The 17,514-nt window shown below is 42.0% G+C and overlaps 1 protein-coding gene across 3 annotated transcripts in view; it reads right to left on the bottom strand.

Moving 5' to 3' along the window:
* Window positions 1-17,514, bottom strand: part of Cd86 (CD86 molecule) — a 60,948-nt gene that overhangs the window by 39,497 nt on the left and 3,937 nt on the right. The window contains exon 2 of one of the 3 annotated variants that reach the window (XM_013515236.1): window positions 3,552-3,955. The exons of 1 other annotated variant lie outside the window; for it this stretch is intronic. Coding sequence is in view for 1 of the 2 variants with exons in the window: in XM_013515233.1 (XP_013370687.1) it covers window positions 821-837 (17 nt within the window). In the remaining variant the exon portion in view is untranslated. Of the gene's footprint in view, window positions 1-820; window positions 957-3,551; window positions 3,956-17,514 lie in introns of those variants that run through there. One more of the 3 variants, XM_013515233.1, reaches the window with a different exon arrangement.

The raw sequence follows: 17,514 nt of genomic DNA, 5'->3' as shown, positions 1-17,514 counted from the left end.
AAACAGCACACATAATTAGAATTGCAAATGTGAACACATAAATACACTCATTTTAGTCCAGAGACTTAGTCCCAAGATTGAAGTTATTTGTAAGAGGAGCAAGCTATCTCCTTAGTATTACAATATGAGAGGAGTGGGAAGTTCCCTTGGCCAAAAATTATTTTCACCTGTCTCTCCAAAACCTGCCTTACTATTAAGAGAGGCAATATTTTAGGCCTATTTGCAAATGCAAATGTGTTCAGAGTGTGGGGTTCATGTTAAACCACCGCCTGGGCTCTTTTTGGACCTAAGAATATTTCTTTCTAAATGAGCAATTAGTCTCTAATGTAGGGACGGGGCAGTTGGGTGGGAAGAAATCACAGGAAAAGGTGCCAGAGAAGGAAAGCCAAACAGAAAAAGCAGAACCACCGCAGAGAAGTCATGGATATTGCCTCCCTTCTCTAGATTTTCCACTCATACTGGGGCTCAGGCAGGGCCAATATCCTTGGACAACTTCTAGAGCAGGGCTGCAAGGAGCCTCCAGCACCCCAAGGCCAAGAGCAGCTGCCAGCTATTTGGTAAGTGGCATTTTCTATTTCCTGCCTGTCCTCTCTCCTGGTTCACTCAAGCAGACACAGGGATCTGACCAGAAAAGCTTAATTTTTGTAATATCCCACTTCCGGCACATAGTCTGTGAGTCATGCCTGGTGGTCAAAGGTTTCAAGCATGTACCTTGCCCTCTCCTCTCCTTGCCAGCCGTCAGCCCCACCTCTGCACATCTTCCCCAGATACAGCTCCTCTTGAACCCCTCTCCCAGATTATGGGCTTCATAAGGACATACCTGTCACCAGTGCCCATCCTCCACAGCTCCTGGAGACCAGACACACAAGCACAGCAGCATTCCAGAGGAACACAAGAGCAAGGGGTTAAGAAGAAACGAAAAGGAGCCTTTGCCAGCTCCCCGGGCCTTCTGACTCCACATAAAGTGAGAAATAATCTCAGGACCGAGGCTCAAAGACAGAAAGGGGAACTGACTAGGCAGAAGCAACACCGCAGATGGGGGTAGTGTTCTTTCGCGGTTCCAGATAACTTCTACTGGCAGGTGGGCATTTCCACTGATGAGAATGACTACAAGCGCACCCTCGGACAGTGAGCTAGTGTAAAGCCCTGAGGAAACCCCCAAAGACAGCCCTGTCCACAAATACAACAGGCACCTTTCCTGGCGGAGTCGCAGAGATCTGGGAGTGCAATCCTTAAAGTCCATGGATACAAAGCCAGCTCCACTTAGCCACTGTTTATGGAGCAGCCATGTGCTGGCACTTAATGTGGCCCCCAGGGAGGCAGAAGCCAGACCTCAATCAGAGAGAGCACAGCCAAAGCATTCATTAAGGACCTCTCCAAGGATCCTGCTGGAAACGAATTCACCTGTATGGTCCCCACTGTCATAATTTCATCTCTCCTAACTGTAGGAATGGAGAAAGTTTCTTCCACTATTCCTGGAAGTGGGTGGTACTTTTGCATTTGGGGGCAAGTCATGAGCAGAAGTGGGAAAGGTGTATGAATGCCCTGTAGATTTTTCTAAACCTAGTGTTTGAGATGCGATGAGCACCATATGCATGTATTATACATATACATATATATAGATTCCTGCCCCAGGCCTAATGTTCCTTTTTTGGGCCCAGTCGGGCACTACAAAGCCCTCTGTGCAGTGGTGGACATGGGGGCACGTATGTGCCTCTAAGGGCTGCAGCACTAGAGCCCAGGAGGACAGAGGCAGCCCCAGTGAGCGTTCCCCTTGCTTTCTCAGAGGCTGGCTGTGGCCTACAGGGCTAGAGATATGAAAAGTGAGAAAGTGAAAGTTGTTGTTACGGGGTTGAGAAGGCTAACCCAAGAAAGGCATGCGGTGCGGGGGAAGGATCGTGGGCTGGGAACTGGTGGCCCTATGTCAAACCGTGACTTGATCACTGGCCCCTGGGCAAGTTGTTGGCCATCGTAGAGTCTCTGCTTTCTCCCCTATGAACTGTGACTAGTAATAGCTTTCCTGGCTGTGCTGATGGGGAAGACAAGTGAGCTCTTACTTGTAAATCATCTGGTGCTGAGTCTGCTATGCAGCTATCCAGGTGTCATGGTTACTTTCCTATTTTCTTTTGAGTCTTGCCCATTTCTTATTTTGACGCTACCGCAAAGATCTTCCTCCTATCACTAAATGGACGGTGATAGTTCTTCCCAAACAGGCCTGTAAACCCCTTGCCTGGCCCACAGCCTGGTCCTGACTCACTGGGTCACTTCCCCTCGGCCACTCTGTGTGCATATCTTGGAAACTTTATCCTTTATTCGGATAGGCTGTACCTGGGGTTTTCCTCTGGATTTTACAATCACAACCTTCTTTTATTTGAAAAGATCTATGTGATTTTCCTATCGTAACACATGAGGTTACCCACCTAACAGAGCACAAGAGAATTCATACATATTTCGCTTAATTTTCCAGAGTCCTCTTTTTCTTTGTATTTTGTAGTCAGGCTAAACTGGAAAAACTGATGTCAGAATATTTGAAGCAGTATTTCCCAAACCAGGCATTATAGCTACTAGTATTACTTCATCTTTATATCAAATCTCTACTATCATCTAGCATTTTTCCCTTAATGAAAATTTATTTTAAATCTTTAACTTAATGCTAAAAAAATTGAGAAAGTGGTATTCTCTGCCATAAATAAAAGGTGAGTAAAAATAACACAACAAACTGGGTTTGGGAATCACAGATACCTGTGTTCATATCCTGCCTCCACTACTATGACTTAGTGTTCCTGGGGAAGTTGACCTCCCTGAGACTGGGATTCCTCATAGAAGAAATATGGTAATAAACCACTCAGAGTCTTGCCCTGAGAGGTAAATAGGACAACATAGATATGAGACCTGGCACAAATCTTGGAACATAGAAGGTATTTTCCTTTTAAACAGTTGTGTTCTTGTTTTCCCCTTTCCATGTACGTTCTCTCTTGTACTCCAGTTCCTGCTTAGAGCAGCGTCCTCCAGTGCTGTAACATAGAAGTCTGTTACAGGAAGTGAAGGTGGGTGGGGGACGAGGGGTGAGGCAGGCACCAGAAATAAGGGATCTGCGGTGTCACAGGAGTCTCTGTGATTTAGAGTTGTACAGCTGTAAGGGATTTCAGAAGCCATCATTCCAGTCTCTGCAAGGACTCCTCAATGTCATCTCTGCTAGATTCATCTCTAGCCTTTGTTCTCTCACCTCTCATACTAAAAACTGACTATCTTATTTAAAAAAAGATAGACAAATTTTTAAAAAAATCATCATAGATCTATCACTCCTTTCTTCCCAGACACACAAGCACCATATAGTTGGTGCTGTCCTGTTTGCTAAGATTATCAGAATATATTCTTACATCTTTTAATATAAAACTGTCCAAATACCCTAAAGCATATATTATACATTTCCCCTCAGCTAAATATTCTCAGTGTCTGAGACTACTCCTCCTGGCTGTGGTCTCTAGGACCCTAATCCGTGGAGGTTCTCCCACCATCCGTCCCCTCTGTCCCTGAGGGAGTCAACCTACCTCCTAGCACAGAGGGCTGGCAGCGACAGCTTGGAACATGCAGCATAGAGATGACTTTCATCAGTGAGTCAGAGATCGCACCGACCTTACAACACTTACAGGAGGTTGGCTGGCCATGGTTTTTTTCACACAAGTCAGATCACCGCCCTATACACTGTCTTGTTTGTGTCAGTGTTTCGGGTGGCCAGCGTTCAGCCAATCAGAAGGCCTCTGCCCCGTCCATGTCATCAAAGCCAAGGGCTGACAAGGTGCCACAGTGAAGGAAGGGAGGTTGAGCAGAATGAAAATCAGGTCCTTGCGCTTGGTGAGGAGGAAGTTGCTGGTAACCTCAGAAAGCTGCTTTCGGTGTGGGCCTGCTTCCTCAACTGCTGCATCCCCGGATGTCCTCAGGTCTGAGGCCCAGGCTGCAAGGAAAGCAGCGGGAAGGGGAGAAGCCACAGTGACTGTGGGCAGGTGGAGGGTGATATCTTCCTGACCACTCAACCAGTGCCCAAGAGATCCTTCTCTGGATCTACTCTGTGTGGCAAAGCAAGAAATTAGAAATATCCACATACTTAGCTAAAATTTCCCATTTGAGCCATACGTCAGTTGCTGTGTATTCCTGACTTCCTGTGTTTCTGTGGGCCTAAATTACTCTAGGTGGCAGTGCAAGTGATGGTTCCAATATAGGATGAAGTTGTTTCCACAAATGATAGCAGCATTATTTAGTGAAATGTTCATTAGTGTTTGTTTTCTAAACTTTCTTGATACAGAGATGAAAAAGTGCAGAAGAGAGCCAAAGTCAAAGGCTCTTCTTAACATTTGTGAAAACTCATGGAAGAGATGATACAAGGGTCCTGTATTTTTAACTCTTCCTCTTTTTGAGATGCAAGGGGAAGGGGGACAGCAGAGAAAGTTTTGGGTCCTGTGAGCAGTGGAAAGCCAAGTTCCCCTCCCTCAGTTCTCTCTGAGGGGTGGGTAACAGATCACTCCAGGAGGTGCTGGCTCACTCCAGCAAGGCAGGGCCTACAGGTCAGGAGGCCGGTCTCAGTCCACACTGTGGCACGGGGACAGGGAGCTGCTAGACTTTACAGGGTCTCAGGTAGTGAGGGAACCACTGGCAATCAGCACCGACTAGGCAGTTGAGGCCCTTGTATGGTTTCTCAGGCACCAGGTGAACTTGAATTCTAGCTTGGAATTCTAGCTACAGGAGAGAAAGGGAACACCCTCTACGATAAGATGAAGTATTCTGTGCATCTGGCTCATGGGTGAGATTTGGTTGAACTAAAAGGAAATAAGGAAAGTGATGACCTCTTATGTACTTGGATGCATGAATTAATACTGTAGGCAGAGTATAATCCACGCCAGGGCAACAGGATGTTACTATAAACAGAATTCCTGAACTGTTCTCAATGTAGTAGTGATGCAGCCCAGGGCCCCTGCTGCACAAGCTCAAATAAAGTAGCCATCCATACTCCCTAGGACCCAACTCTTCTCTCCTAATAAACACCGAAGGGTCCACAGCTCAGTGATATCACCTGAGAGGGAGAGATATCACCTGAGAGTGAGCACCCAGAAGACATTCACAACAAATTTGCCTTTTACGAATGCGATAAAACTGTTAACTGTAAAAGAATGAGGAAGCAAGCCACAGACTGGGAAAAAATGCTTGCAAAAGAGACTGATAAAGGAGCTGCTATCCAAAATATGCAAAGACCTCTTAGAATCAAAGACGTGAGAACAGCACAATTCTTAGAAGGCCAAAGATCTGAACATCTACCTCATCAAAAAGTATACAGGTGGCAAATAAACATGAAAAAGGTCAGCATCATACCCTAGAGAACTGCAAATTAAAACAATATGATATCACTACACAGAGAGTAGAATTGCCAAAACCTGAAGATGTGATAATACCAAGTGTTGCCAAGGACGTGGAGCAATAGAAACCCTCACTCATTGCTGGTAAGGTGCAAAATGGTAAAATGGCTTTCAAAGATGGTTTGGCAGTTTCTTACAAAGCTAAACATACTTTCCTAGCCAGCAATACTATACTAGCCAGCAATCACACTTTAAGATCTATTGAGCCGGGCTGGGGATTTAGCTCAGCGGCAAAGCGCCTGCCTGGCAAGCGCAAGGTCGAGAGTTCGATTCCCGGTACTGGAGAAAAACCAAAAAAAAAAAAAAGATCTATTGAGCCAATTGAGTTAAAAGCACATCTGCCCAAACACTTACAAATATTTGTAGTAGCTTTATCCATAATTACTAAAAAACTGGAAGCAGCTAATATGTCCTTCAATAGATGAACAAACTGTATTCACACATACAATGGAATATTTTTTAGTTATAAAAAGAAATAAACCATTGAGACATGTAAAAACATGGAGAAAATTTAAAAGCGTATTGCTGAAGGATAGAAGCCATTCAGAACAGGCTACATACTGGATGATTCCAGTATGAACACATTCTGGAAAAACCAATATTACAGAAGCAGTAAAACAAGATCAGTGGTGTCCAGGGGCTTAGAGGGAGGCAAGTAGAGATAAATAGGTAAAACACAAGTTCTTAGGGTAGTGAAGGTATTCTGTATGATACATTAACTGTGGGTATATGATATTACATTTGTCAAAACCCATAGAACCTTACAACTATTATGAAACTTCAGCACAAAGCATAGACTTTAGTTAATAATAATGTATCACTACTGGCTTATTAATTGTAACAAATATATCACACTAATGCAAGCTGTAATGATAGGGGAACTGTACACTGGGTAGAGGGTTGATGGGAATTCTCTGTACTATCTGCTTATTTTTTTTTCTTGGTAATCTAAATCTGTTCTAAAAATAAAGGCTATTAATTTTTTTTAAAACACACATACTAACCACATGCACTGATTCCTGGCAAAGCAACTAAATTATTGATGTGACATTTTAGAAAGCTCCCAGACTAGTGGCAAAAAATAGCATCAATTTCACTGTCCAAAGGTTCACTTCCCCATGTTGCCCACTCATAATCAAATGGCGTACATATAATATTGTTGAGAAAAACTCTCTAGTTTTGTATCCCTGCCCTCTAGTTTGACATTTTATGCATATTTCTGATACAGAATCATAGATTTTTATTTTAACGTCTTAGGTAAATTAAAGAAAAGCCCCACTGTTTTCTAGGGCCCAGATCAATTTTTTTAAAAGGGGTTTTCAGTTCCATTTTTTTTCTGGAGGAACGTTCTTAGAAATGTAGTGGGTTTCTTTTTTTTTTGAGGGAGGATATGATCTTATCCCACACTGGGAGCAAATTTTATATGGTGAAGCATTAGAGATTGAGTACTTTTGTTTCCCCAGTGTTTGCAGGTTGGTATTTGTGTCATGCAAGTGAGTCATCACGATAGCAAGGGACCCTCACTCTTACAACTGCACACAGATGCCATGCTGGTCCCAGGCTGTTTTTTTCTGTCTCTCAGGCTACCTTAGGGTATCGTCTTTTATTCGCTTTCTCATGATGCAAATTTACACCCATCATTCATGCATGCTAGGAAAGAGGCAACAAGTATTGTTCCTTAACTTGTATTCTACCAGAACCCGGAACCTGAGACCTAAACAGATGCTTTTGTCTAGATGTCTTCAAGAGAAAAGTTAGAAAAGCTAGGGACACCAATAGGTATTTGCAGAATTCTACCAAGTGAATGCCAAGACTTTGTCTGTGCTTTCTCACAATATTACATACTGGCTTAATAAAATAAACCTGTACCTCACCAACAAAATACATTTATATAGACTGAAGATTGCCTTTGCTTGTATTAAAATTGACACTCAGGGAAAAAATTGTGAAAAGGGTAAAAGTTTTCAACAGGATGCAGATTTTAGAAAAAGTACTACTGTTTCAGGAATGGGTGTGGCCTTTTACATTTGCAGTTGCTTGTGGGGTGTAGGCAATGGGGAGGATGAGAAGGGGGTGGATGGGTAGGCCTCAGGCTACTGACAGTGACTGCAACAGGTGAGGGACCCACAATCTAACACCCAGGGTCTAAGCAAGGTCTGTGGTCTGGTGGAGACACAGCAGGATGCGCAGGTGGTGTAATGGAGTACTCAGAATTAGGCGTTTCTGAGAAGTGTGTGGAACAAGGCCCACTAGGGGGATACAGGCCACAAGGCCCCGAGGAGAATTGGATCATGGTCAGGAAGTGAGACTAAGCCACAGAAGGACTACAGCGTGGGAGAACTGAGGGACTCATAACTTATGCCATGGATATTAGAGACCAGGATATAGCAGCAAGACCATATCTACAGCATCATTCCCGCTCGCTTGCTTGCTGTGTATGGAAGGAGCTAGGCCAGGTAGCAGGTCTGCATGGGAACTGGGAGTAGGTATGGACGCTGCTGACACACAAAGACACATGCTTTTGCTTTTCCTTGTCCCTACCCAACTTTGTATCTCAGTAATGTTTCCCATCTTCTACTTAGTAAGATCTTAGAATCCACAGATATTATTGCACCATTTAGAATTTCTGTTTTTAAATCTGCCTTCATTCATTCAATAAATGTTTAAACGGCCCTGACCGAGTACCTTAAACTGACCCTGCCATCCAAAATGAGCTAAAGAAGAGTGGTCCTGCCCTCCTAGAGCTTGTAGTTGAGTGCAAAAGACCGATATCCTTCTAATAAGGTCAAGGGATTGGCCGACAAGGGATCTTCAGTGTGTGCAAGTTCAGTTAGGTATGGCATCATGATTAAACACCATGGTACTAACACTATGAGGTAGGTTCTAACCAGATTGTATAGGTCACAGCTAAGAAAGGTTTCCCAGGCTGTCTGGCTCAGGAACAGTCTTCTCCTGGAGGTACTGGTTCTTCTTTTCTTCATATTTGACCGTGTCTCGGGGTCTGCGTAGTCATTATGCAGGGAAAGCACAGTAGAGATCTTCAACTTCCCCTCCAGCGTCTATCTATTCAGTAGTTTACAGGACTTCTGAGAGTTTACACAAAAGATGGCCTATTACACAACAAATAACAAAACTAGATAGAATCTTTCCAAGATGAGCACAGTATACAGCAGCAAGTAGAAAAATTGACTCCAACAAACTACCAACATCTGTGAGATCACTCTTTCAGAACTCAAAATAGTTAAATGATTTCAAACTTATCCCTTCAATCTTCAGTGTTACCTGCATTAAACTTAAATTCAGGAGACTGCGGCTCTGAATCTAATGGGGCCTGATAGCTTGAGGGTACGCATTTACATATTCTGAGAAACTGTCCATTCCTTTATAGTCTGAGTTAGGAGAAATAAATCAGGTAATATTGTAACTGCAAAAATTACTTGAAGAGTTAAGTTCATATTTGTTTCTTTTGTGCAGAGGAGGACATATCATACATAACAAAACTAACACATTTTAACAAATGGCAGCATATTTCAAATTTAGGGAAGTGTAAGATCTGTGAAAGCACCTTATGCAAAATATTTATGTAACAGTATAAATAAGATATGCACTGCAAAGTAAAGTAAAGTAGATCGGGCCATATAGAACACAGCCAATATGACTAAGCATGCTTTAAAAAAATACTGAATTTTTTAAAGCTTCCATTTCACAATAGGGCCTGGGGAAAGGGCACTGCATGGAGATTCCCAGCTGCATCTTTGTAACCAGAGAATTGTGCCTCTTTGAACAGTGCGTCCATTCACATGGATTTGCAGTTTTCCATTTGGTGGTGAAGAACCATGGCGGTATAGTTTCTGCAGTCTCTTCCTCCTCCCTTTAGTGTCTTTATCCAGAAGATTCTAAGCATCCACCACCAGCTACCAGAAGGAAATTTTCCAGTAAGACAAGATGTCGCTCTTCTTGCATCTCACTTTTGAAAACTGACTACATTTGAGCTTTACTCAAATCTTATTATCAGGTTGAAAACACCTGGAAATAAGGCTTGCAGTGGTTTGCTATAGGTTTAATGCAAGCAGTTAGAATTTTGGAGGAGAACAGCATTCGTAAGTCAATTTCATGGACTGGAGACAAACAGAGCATGTGAATTGTACTTTCGTTATTCACAGCCTATTTGCATACAAACAAAAGAGATTATTTTTAAAAGAGGTTTTCTGTGTGTTTGTTTTGGTCCCTTGGGACAACTGTGGTCAGAGAGAAGGGCCCTGACCATTTTTACGCTGTGGATGGTACGCCGTGTGTTACATCATCTTTCTTCCTCACCACCCACTTCCAACTCATCGGCTGCTAATTTTGGAGTCTTCACCACCATGTTACAACAGCTTCCTGGCTGGTTGCCTTTATCGTCTTTCTTTGAAGACAATCTGATTATGAAAATTCCTTGCTTTAGAGACTTGATCCTTGTTTCTCGCCAATTAGCGGTCACACTTCTGAGCAAGACACACAAGGTTCTTCACAGCTAGAATCCAGTGTTTTCTGTCTGTTAACACGGAACCCATGTGATTTATCTGCAGGTCACCCTGGGACCACGCACTGACCCATCTTCCCAAGCTGTTCCTTCTGCCTGGATGTCATTTTCCTTCTCCACTGCAATCCCTGCTCTTCCGTGGCAGCCAGGCCACTCTGCAGCTGCAGCTGTGTGTCTACCTCCCTGCTCTTTCACCAGGCCTGTATCTTCCTCACTCCCAAACCATCCTACTCTTCTATTGTGATAGTTCCCTCACTGTGTTAAAGTTTCACGGTTTATACAGCCATTGCATTCTGAGACCCCATAAGAAGGTGAAACATAATTCATTCCCTTCGCATTCTTGGTACTTGGCTGGCATACTAACAGATTCAGAGAGGAGCTCAGTACATGTCCACTTATTAAAGTCAGTATCTGTTAACTGATTGCTATAAGGTGGTCACTGTGTAGTGCTTTAAAGCACTTTAAGTACTTTAAGTGCATTGTTTCCATCAATCTTCACAAGGATACAGCTTCAGGGAGGTTAGACCACTTGCCCGGGCCATATAGCTAATGACCTCAAGTTTTTCGAAGGGTATAGGATTGAACAGTTTTTACCTTCTAGCTGATACTGCTATGTGACTGTTAAAATGTCAGATGGAGGTCTGTGTACTTTTTGGACATAATGCCGAATGGTTTAGCACTTTTTGAATACATCTCTTTCCTCTGCTTCTTACTAATTGTGCAACCTTGAGCAAGTTAGTAAATCTCTCTGAACCTCAATTTCCTCATTTTTTTTCCAAAGAGGAAAATATTATCTAGCACATGTGATGTTATATCTACTTTCTTCTTTTTTTTTACTCCTGGCAACAACGAACACTTCACAACCAGAGAATCCTGGAAACGGAATTTTAGGTCAGGCACTGTGCAAGGTCATGAACTTCCCTACTCCCTGCACTCCACACTCTCCATCCCCTTCACATTCCCGCCTTCTCCACTGAGCCATCAATCGAGTTCCCCAGTCTTTCCCTGTTCACTTGCTTACAATCTTCAGGTCACGATCTCAGAGAGGAAGATAAAGGACTTTTGCTGTAGGATCTGCTTCTCTGGGGCAGTGGACTGGCTGGGTGCGGACTTATACACTATTGTGCATGGACCCCTCGTGCGCATCTGCCTGGTTCATTGCTTATCCCTCTGACTTCTGCTGCCTTACTTTCAAGGCTGCAGCCCTTGGACTCAGATCCCTGTAGAGTCCAAGCGGGCCAAAACGATAAGTGCGACCAGCCACATGGGAGGGGCTCTAATTCTTCGAGGGAAGTTGGGCAGCCTGTGCCAGATTCTCTTGTGGTTACCGTGTGAAAACAGAGCCCACCGTGATCAGGTGTTCTGATTCTCCAGAGCAGCTAGAAATCCAGGGCGATGTAAATTCTCCAGATTTTTGAAATATGGGCAACTAGATATGATTATGTCTTCTGCTTTTGCTACTTTGACTGATCTCTGTCTATAGACCATTTTTCATCCACCAGCCTTTAATTTTCAATCTCTGCTTTGGACTTGGTTCCTGCCCAAGAGCACTGGGCTGCTCCCTTGTTTTGTCTGTGTCATATAGATGTCAGAGCTTGCCTTGTGTTTGTTTGAGAGATGGTCTTGATATTTTAGGCTGGCCCTGAACTTCACTGATCCTCCTGCCTCGGCCTCCTAAGTACTGGAATTATAGCTGTGTTCCCCAGAGCTTGCTTTGGACCTTGACTCAACTCAGCTCTTTCCAAGTTTAAGTAGTTGTATGCACAAATCCTCCTACTTGCAAGAAGTAATCTTTTCATCCCCTGATCTGCTATAATATATAGATAGCATGGCCTGTCAGAGCTTGGGTTTGGAATCCGATGAGAATTTGGAATCCTGGCTCTGTTACCAGCTAGGTGGTGGGCAAGAATCAGTTTTCACTCATGGGAAAACAGGAATCGTAATAGTCCCTACCTCCTGCAGTTGTGAGATTAAACGAGGCAACATGCGATATACTTATTTATTTATTTATTTATTTTTGGTACCAGGAATCAAACTCATCACCTCAGACTTGCCAGGCAAGATCTGAGCTATATCCCCTGCCCAACATGTGATTTAATACTCTCTACCATAATTCCCACCAGACGTTAAGAAATGTCAGCTATGGTGATACTTCCTCCCTGTAGCTTCTATACAGGATATCTATCTGATTCATCTTCATTTTCCCAACGTTAAATAAAACTTCACTGAATAATTTCATAAACAAATAGTCCCAGCCCCCTTTTCTCTAGCTCTGACTCACTACAGCTTGGGCCCCAAATATAATACATTACAAAATCACTCCATCCAGAATTGCCTCACTCTCCTCAGAGAGAGGCCACCAACAGAGACCAAGGTGAGAACTGGTGGCCTAGGCCAAACCAGCCCCTTCAGATACTGGGCGATTACGGAGACGGCAAGAGATTTCACAAATAAGTTCATTTTTCTGACTTCTCTGGACAAATAAGACTAAGCTCTCCTGGCCCACAACCTCACGTGGACCAGCAGTGCGGTGACCAGCAGCTTGGAGGCTGGGGGCCGTGAGTGCAGCTTCCACCATTCATAGCTCGTGGGCCTAGGCAGAAACCACAGACTGCCTGTGTTACTCACTTCCGTCCTCCGGGGTTCTCTGTTGGCCCCTCTTGGCTTAAGGGCTGTACTTTACCACTCAGTCACTTCTTAACTTGATTTCATCTAGCTTAGCAGAACAGTTTAAGTTCACTGTAAATGTGGCAATTCCTGCCAAAGACCTTTTCTTCCACAATTCCATCATCTATCTAGAGTTTAACCACTCAGCCTATTTGACATATTTGCTTAATATTTCATTTTTATGCATTATTTTCGTTATGATTTCATTGTTTTTGTTGTCTTTTGTTATTATAAAGTCACTCTCAACTTTATTTTTATTTAACTACCCATCCATTAAAAATTGAAGTTAATTCTTATTTTTCACTATATTAAATAATTCTATAGTAAGCACTTTTCTGCACAATTCTGTTTCTATCTCTTATTATTTGATTAGCTAGACTCCTACAGGTGAAATTATCACAGCAAAAGTGTATATATTTTCTTTTTTATTTTTTATTTTTGAGACAAGGTATCACTTTGTAGTTCAGGCTTTCTTGAACTCACTATGCAGTCCAGAATGGCCTGGAATTCACAGCAATCCTCCAGTCTCAGCCTTCCAAGTGCTAGGATTACAGGCATGTGCCACAATGCCCGGCAAATATTTTCTATAAGGGAAACTGGTAGTTTATAACTTCTAGAATTAGAAGTAAATTAGTATGACTGATATGCAAAAGTTTTTACAAATTACAAGCAGACATAAATGAAGTTCAGAGGGCTAAAAAGCAAATTTTCATAGACAATTTCATAAAGATAGTCACATGGTTACCAATTTATAATGTAAGATTTAATTTAGGCATGCTACCTATGTAAATTTAGTTTAGGTGGCTTTGTTGTTTGGCTTTCACCTTACTCACTTGCACTTGGCCTGCCCATTTCTTTTCTATACAGTCAACCGCAACTTGTAGGTCACAGGTAAGATTCCATTTGTCAGAACCCCTCAGAAATCCAAGACTTGATTTAAAATGTAGGAAATAATAGACTTTAAAGAAATGAGCATGAGTCCTAAAATGTTTTACTTCCACAGAAAAGTACATCCATTGTAGTTTTTTGTTTTATTTTTTTGCAGTACAAAGATTGAACCAGGGCCTGCAAGTATTCCACCAGTGAGCTACACCTTTGGCTCTGTTTTAAAATTTTATTTAGAGACGAAGTGTTGCTTAGTTGTGCAGGTTGGCCTCAAACTTGTGATTTTACTGGTTGGGCTTCCTGAGTAGCAGGGCTTAGATGTCCCCCTAAAGCATCAGGCAGTCACAGCTGGGGACTTTTGAAAGGTGATTGATTGGATTATGGGGTGCTATGCCTGACTTGTGGTTTGTAGGTGGTGTCCGGTCAGAAGAGATGGCTCACTGGGGCGTGGCCTGCAGGTTTCATCTCATTGACCTCTGCTTCGCTCCTCCTATAATGTGAGGAGCTGCCCTCTGCCATGCCACCCTGCCTTGGAACCAGCCAACCATCAACTGAAACCTCTACAAACTGTGAGCCACAATAAATCTTTCCTCTTTCAAACTATGGGTGTCTGGTATTGTGTTCCAGTAATGAGGAAAGCAACTGAGATGCTGGAATTATAGGTATACACTACCATGCCAGGCCCATTACAAATTCTTATAACTTTCATGGCTTTGGTAAAGTGCCTCATTTTACAGAGGAGGACACTGAAATTCAGGGTGTTAGATACTTTCTCCAAGTCAACACCACTGGTACACTAGTGGAGAACTATGTATTAACTGCTTATTGTTTGATAATTACAGGCAACTGCCTCAAAACCTTGGCATTATCTAAGACACCCTACTGCCCACAGAAGAAAACAGCTACTTTTGAGCTCCTGTGAAAACTTGCACAGTTCACTGCTCTAAAACAACACATCCCTTTTGACATATTTATCCCTAATGTGAGATTCTTGAGGACAGAAAGCATATTTGCTCATCTTTAGTGTCTTTCTAATGTGTAGTACAGTGCCTAGGACAAAGATACTGAGTGAACAGAGGTGGAAAATACTGAAATCAGGGAGTGCTCCAAATGGGGGTGAACCTTTTAAGACCTGCATGGATAGGGACAAATTGCTTTCCAGAAAGTTTATACTGATTCATATTCCCACAACCAGTAGTATATGAAACACTTCCTATCATATACTCATTAGTATCGCTTTCCCTACCAACCCCCAAAAGCCACAACTGTTAATTTGATGCATGAAAATGTCTTGTGGGCATTTGAATTGGCATGCCTTTTGTATTTAGTGAAGATGAGCATCTTGAATTTTTAAATTGCTTTTTATAACTTTTATTTGAAAATAATTATATCTCTGCATGTGCATACTTCTAGGAAATTCTATCACAGGCAGGTTCTCTGCATGTGTGTACTTCTAGGAAATTCTATCATGTGTAGGTCGTCTGATGGCTGCCATTATTGAGACACAGAACTATGTCATCCCCACAAGCCTGACTCCTACTGTCCCCTTGTCACCACACAGCCCTGCTCTTCCCAACAACCCTCCCCATTCAAACTGCTGCTCTGTCTCTCTCCCTGCGATCTTGTGTCTTCAACAACATTCTGTAAATGGACTCCAGCAGTATGTAGCCTTTTGGGATTGGTATTTTCACTTAGCGTAATTCCGTGGAGATTTATCCAAGTTTTTGTGTGTATAAATAATTCTTTCCCGGGCTGGGGATTTAGCTCAGCAGCAAAGTGCCTGCCTGGCAAGCGCAAGGTCGTGAGTTCGGTTCCTGGTACCAGAGAAAAACCAAAAAAAAAAAAAAAAAAAAAAAAAAAAAATTCTTTCCCTTTTATCATTGGGCATTATTCCTGGTGTATGTACCACAGTTTACTTGATTATTCACAAATAAAGATTTTTTTTCAGCTTTTGATTATTATAAATGAAGCTGGTATGAATATTCACGTACATATTCTTTTATGAGCAGGGTTTTTTGTTTCTCTGGGGTAAATGCTCAAGAATGCAATTGCAAGGCCACATGGTAAGCGCATGTTTACTTTTTGTAAGAAACTGCCAAACTGCTGTCTAGAGAGACTGTGCCATTCTACACTCTCAACAGCAATGTATGCATGATCCTGCTTCTCTACATCTTGCCAGCGATGGTGTTATTTTATGGCTTTACACCATGCTGATCTGTAATAATTATTTCTATAATCATTAATAGCTTTGAAAATCTTTTCAAGTGATCATTTGGCACAAGTATATCTTCTTTGGGAAAATACCTTTTTATATCTTTGGCCCAATTTTCTAATTGGATTATTTTACTGTTTCATCTGATAAATCAAAATGTCTCATTGGTGTCTGTATTCATATTTCTTTAATATTTAGTGAGAATGAGCTTTTTTGTGATTTAGATTTCCTTTTTTAAAGCTCATGGAATGATTAAATACATTTGAATTTCTTTCATCATTTCATAATGGCTGATTTCTCTCTCTAATCAGGCTATAAAAATGACATATCATTTATTTCATCAGTACTCTCTGTAATTTGTTTAGTCAGTGGAAGACAGTTTTAAGATGGGAATTATGATCCAGGTTTACCTTTTGGGTAGGTGTCTTTTGGACTTACTCAGTTTTATCAGTTTCTGACATAGACATAGACTTATTGGCTTACTTACCTAAGTGTTCATTAATTTTTGTTAGATCTTTTGTGCAGTTAAATCTGATTACTTTCATCCTCAGTGAATCAGAGCTGTGATATTTAGTTGGTTTATCCTATATTTCCCTGATAGTACAGAAAGCAAATTTTAGACACATTTTGACCCAAAGCTTTCTAAGAAAATACCTTAATACATCTCTATTCTAATTCTACTGTGTTCTTTTGTTTTGTTTTGCTCTTTGCTTATTGAATATGAGACCTCTGAAATGTCACTTGGCTTGTTTTCTTCTTTATATCACCAAATTCACCAGAGTCTTCATCTCTAAGAATCCTCAAACAACTTCCGTTAGCAATACAGGAGATGGAGTCTGTGTTCATAGCAACACTTCAGTATGTCAAATCACAGCTGTAAAAGTACTTTTGTTCCTGAAATCCTTCCTAAATCAGTGTCGGCGGGGGGAAGCATTGACTTTTCTCTCATTGCTTAGCCGTTACAGTGAATGAGGAAAGACTCCAGGTCTGGTTGATCTGACTCTAGGTCATTTCCATGTGGATGTTATTGAATAGCAGAGAGGCTCCAGGGCGTGGGTCTCATTTTGTCACGAAATTTTTTACAAGAGTGGTTACTCCTGGCTACCTCTATATTCTCCACTGTTGAAGCTTACTTTTTTAATTCAACTGCAAGTGCTTTAAAGGTCACTAAGTACCTCTCGACTGACATTTTCAGTCATTGTGCTACTTCACCTTTCCACAGAATTTGACACTGTGACTACCCGCTGCTTTGTGAAATGTTTTTGTTCTCTTAGGTCACCTAATCCTTTTTGATTGCCCTACCATCTGTCTGATAAACTAGTCGCATTTCTCTAGCTGTACACACTCTTACCAAGTGCATCCATTTGCCACCAATGTACCACCAACTGCATGGCCTAAGCAATAGAATTTTTTCCCTCTAAGCTGGAAGTACCCAGTGAGGATATCAAGCATGGCGGCTCCTTTTGAGGGCTGCAGGTAGGACTGGATCTGTTGCAAGTCTTTTTCCTTAGCTAGTGAACGCCATCTTGTCTTCCCTCCATATATGGTTCTCTCTGCAAATTTCCACTTCTTGAATTAGGACCCACCCTAAGGATCTCATGTTAATTTGATTATCTCTGTAGAGACTCTGCTTCCAAGTATGGTAACTTTCTGGGGTCCTGGAGTTTAGAATTTCAACATATGAATGGGGAGGCAATCATTTAACCTTTCATTCACAGTCCTTTAGAATCACCTTTTATACCATCTCAGGTGTTCAGTGTAGAATTTTGGTAAATATGCTTTGTCTTTCTGTGGACATGCCCTCTTTTCTTTTTTTTTTT

Source organism: Chinchilla lanigera, unplaced genomic scaffold (genome assembly GCF_000276665.1).
Source record: "Chinchilla lanigera isolate Chin_1 unplaced genomic scaffold, ChiLan1.0 scaffold00026, whole genome shotgun sequence".
Classification (NCBI taxonomy): domain Eukaryota; kingdom Metazoa; phylum Chordata; class Mammalia; order Rodentia; family Chinchillidae; genus Chinchilla; species Chinchilla lanigera.
The sequence above is the reverse complement of the archived record's forward strand: the minus strand, read 5'-3'. Positions and strand labels throughout refer to the sequence as shown.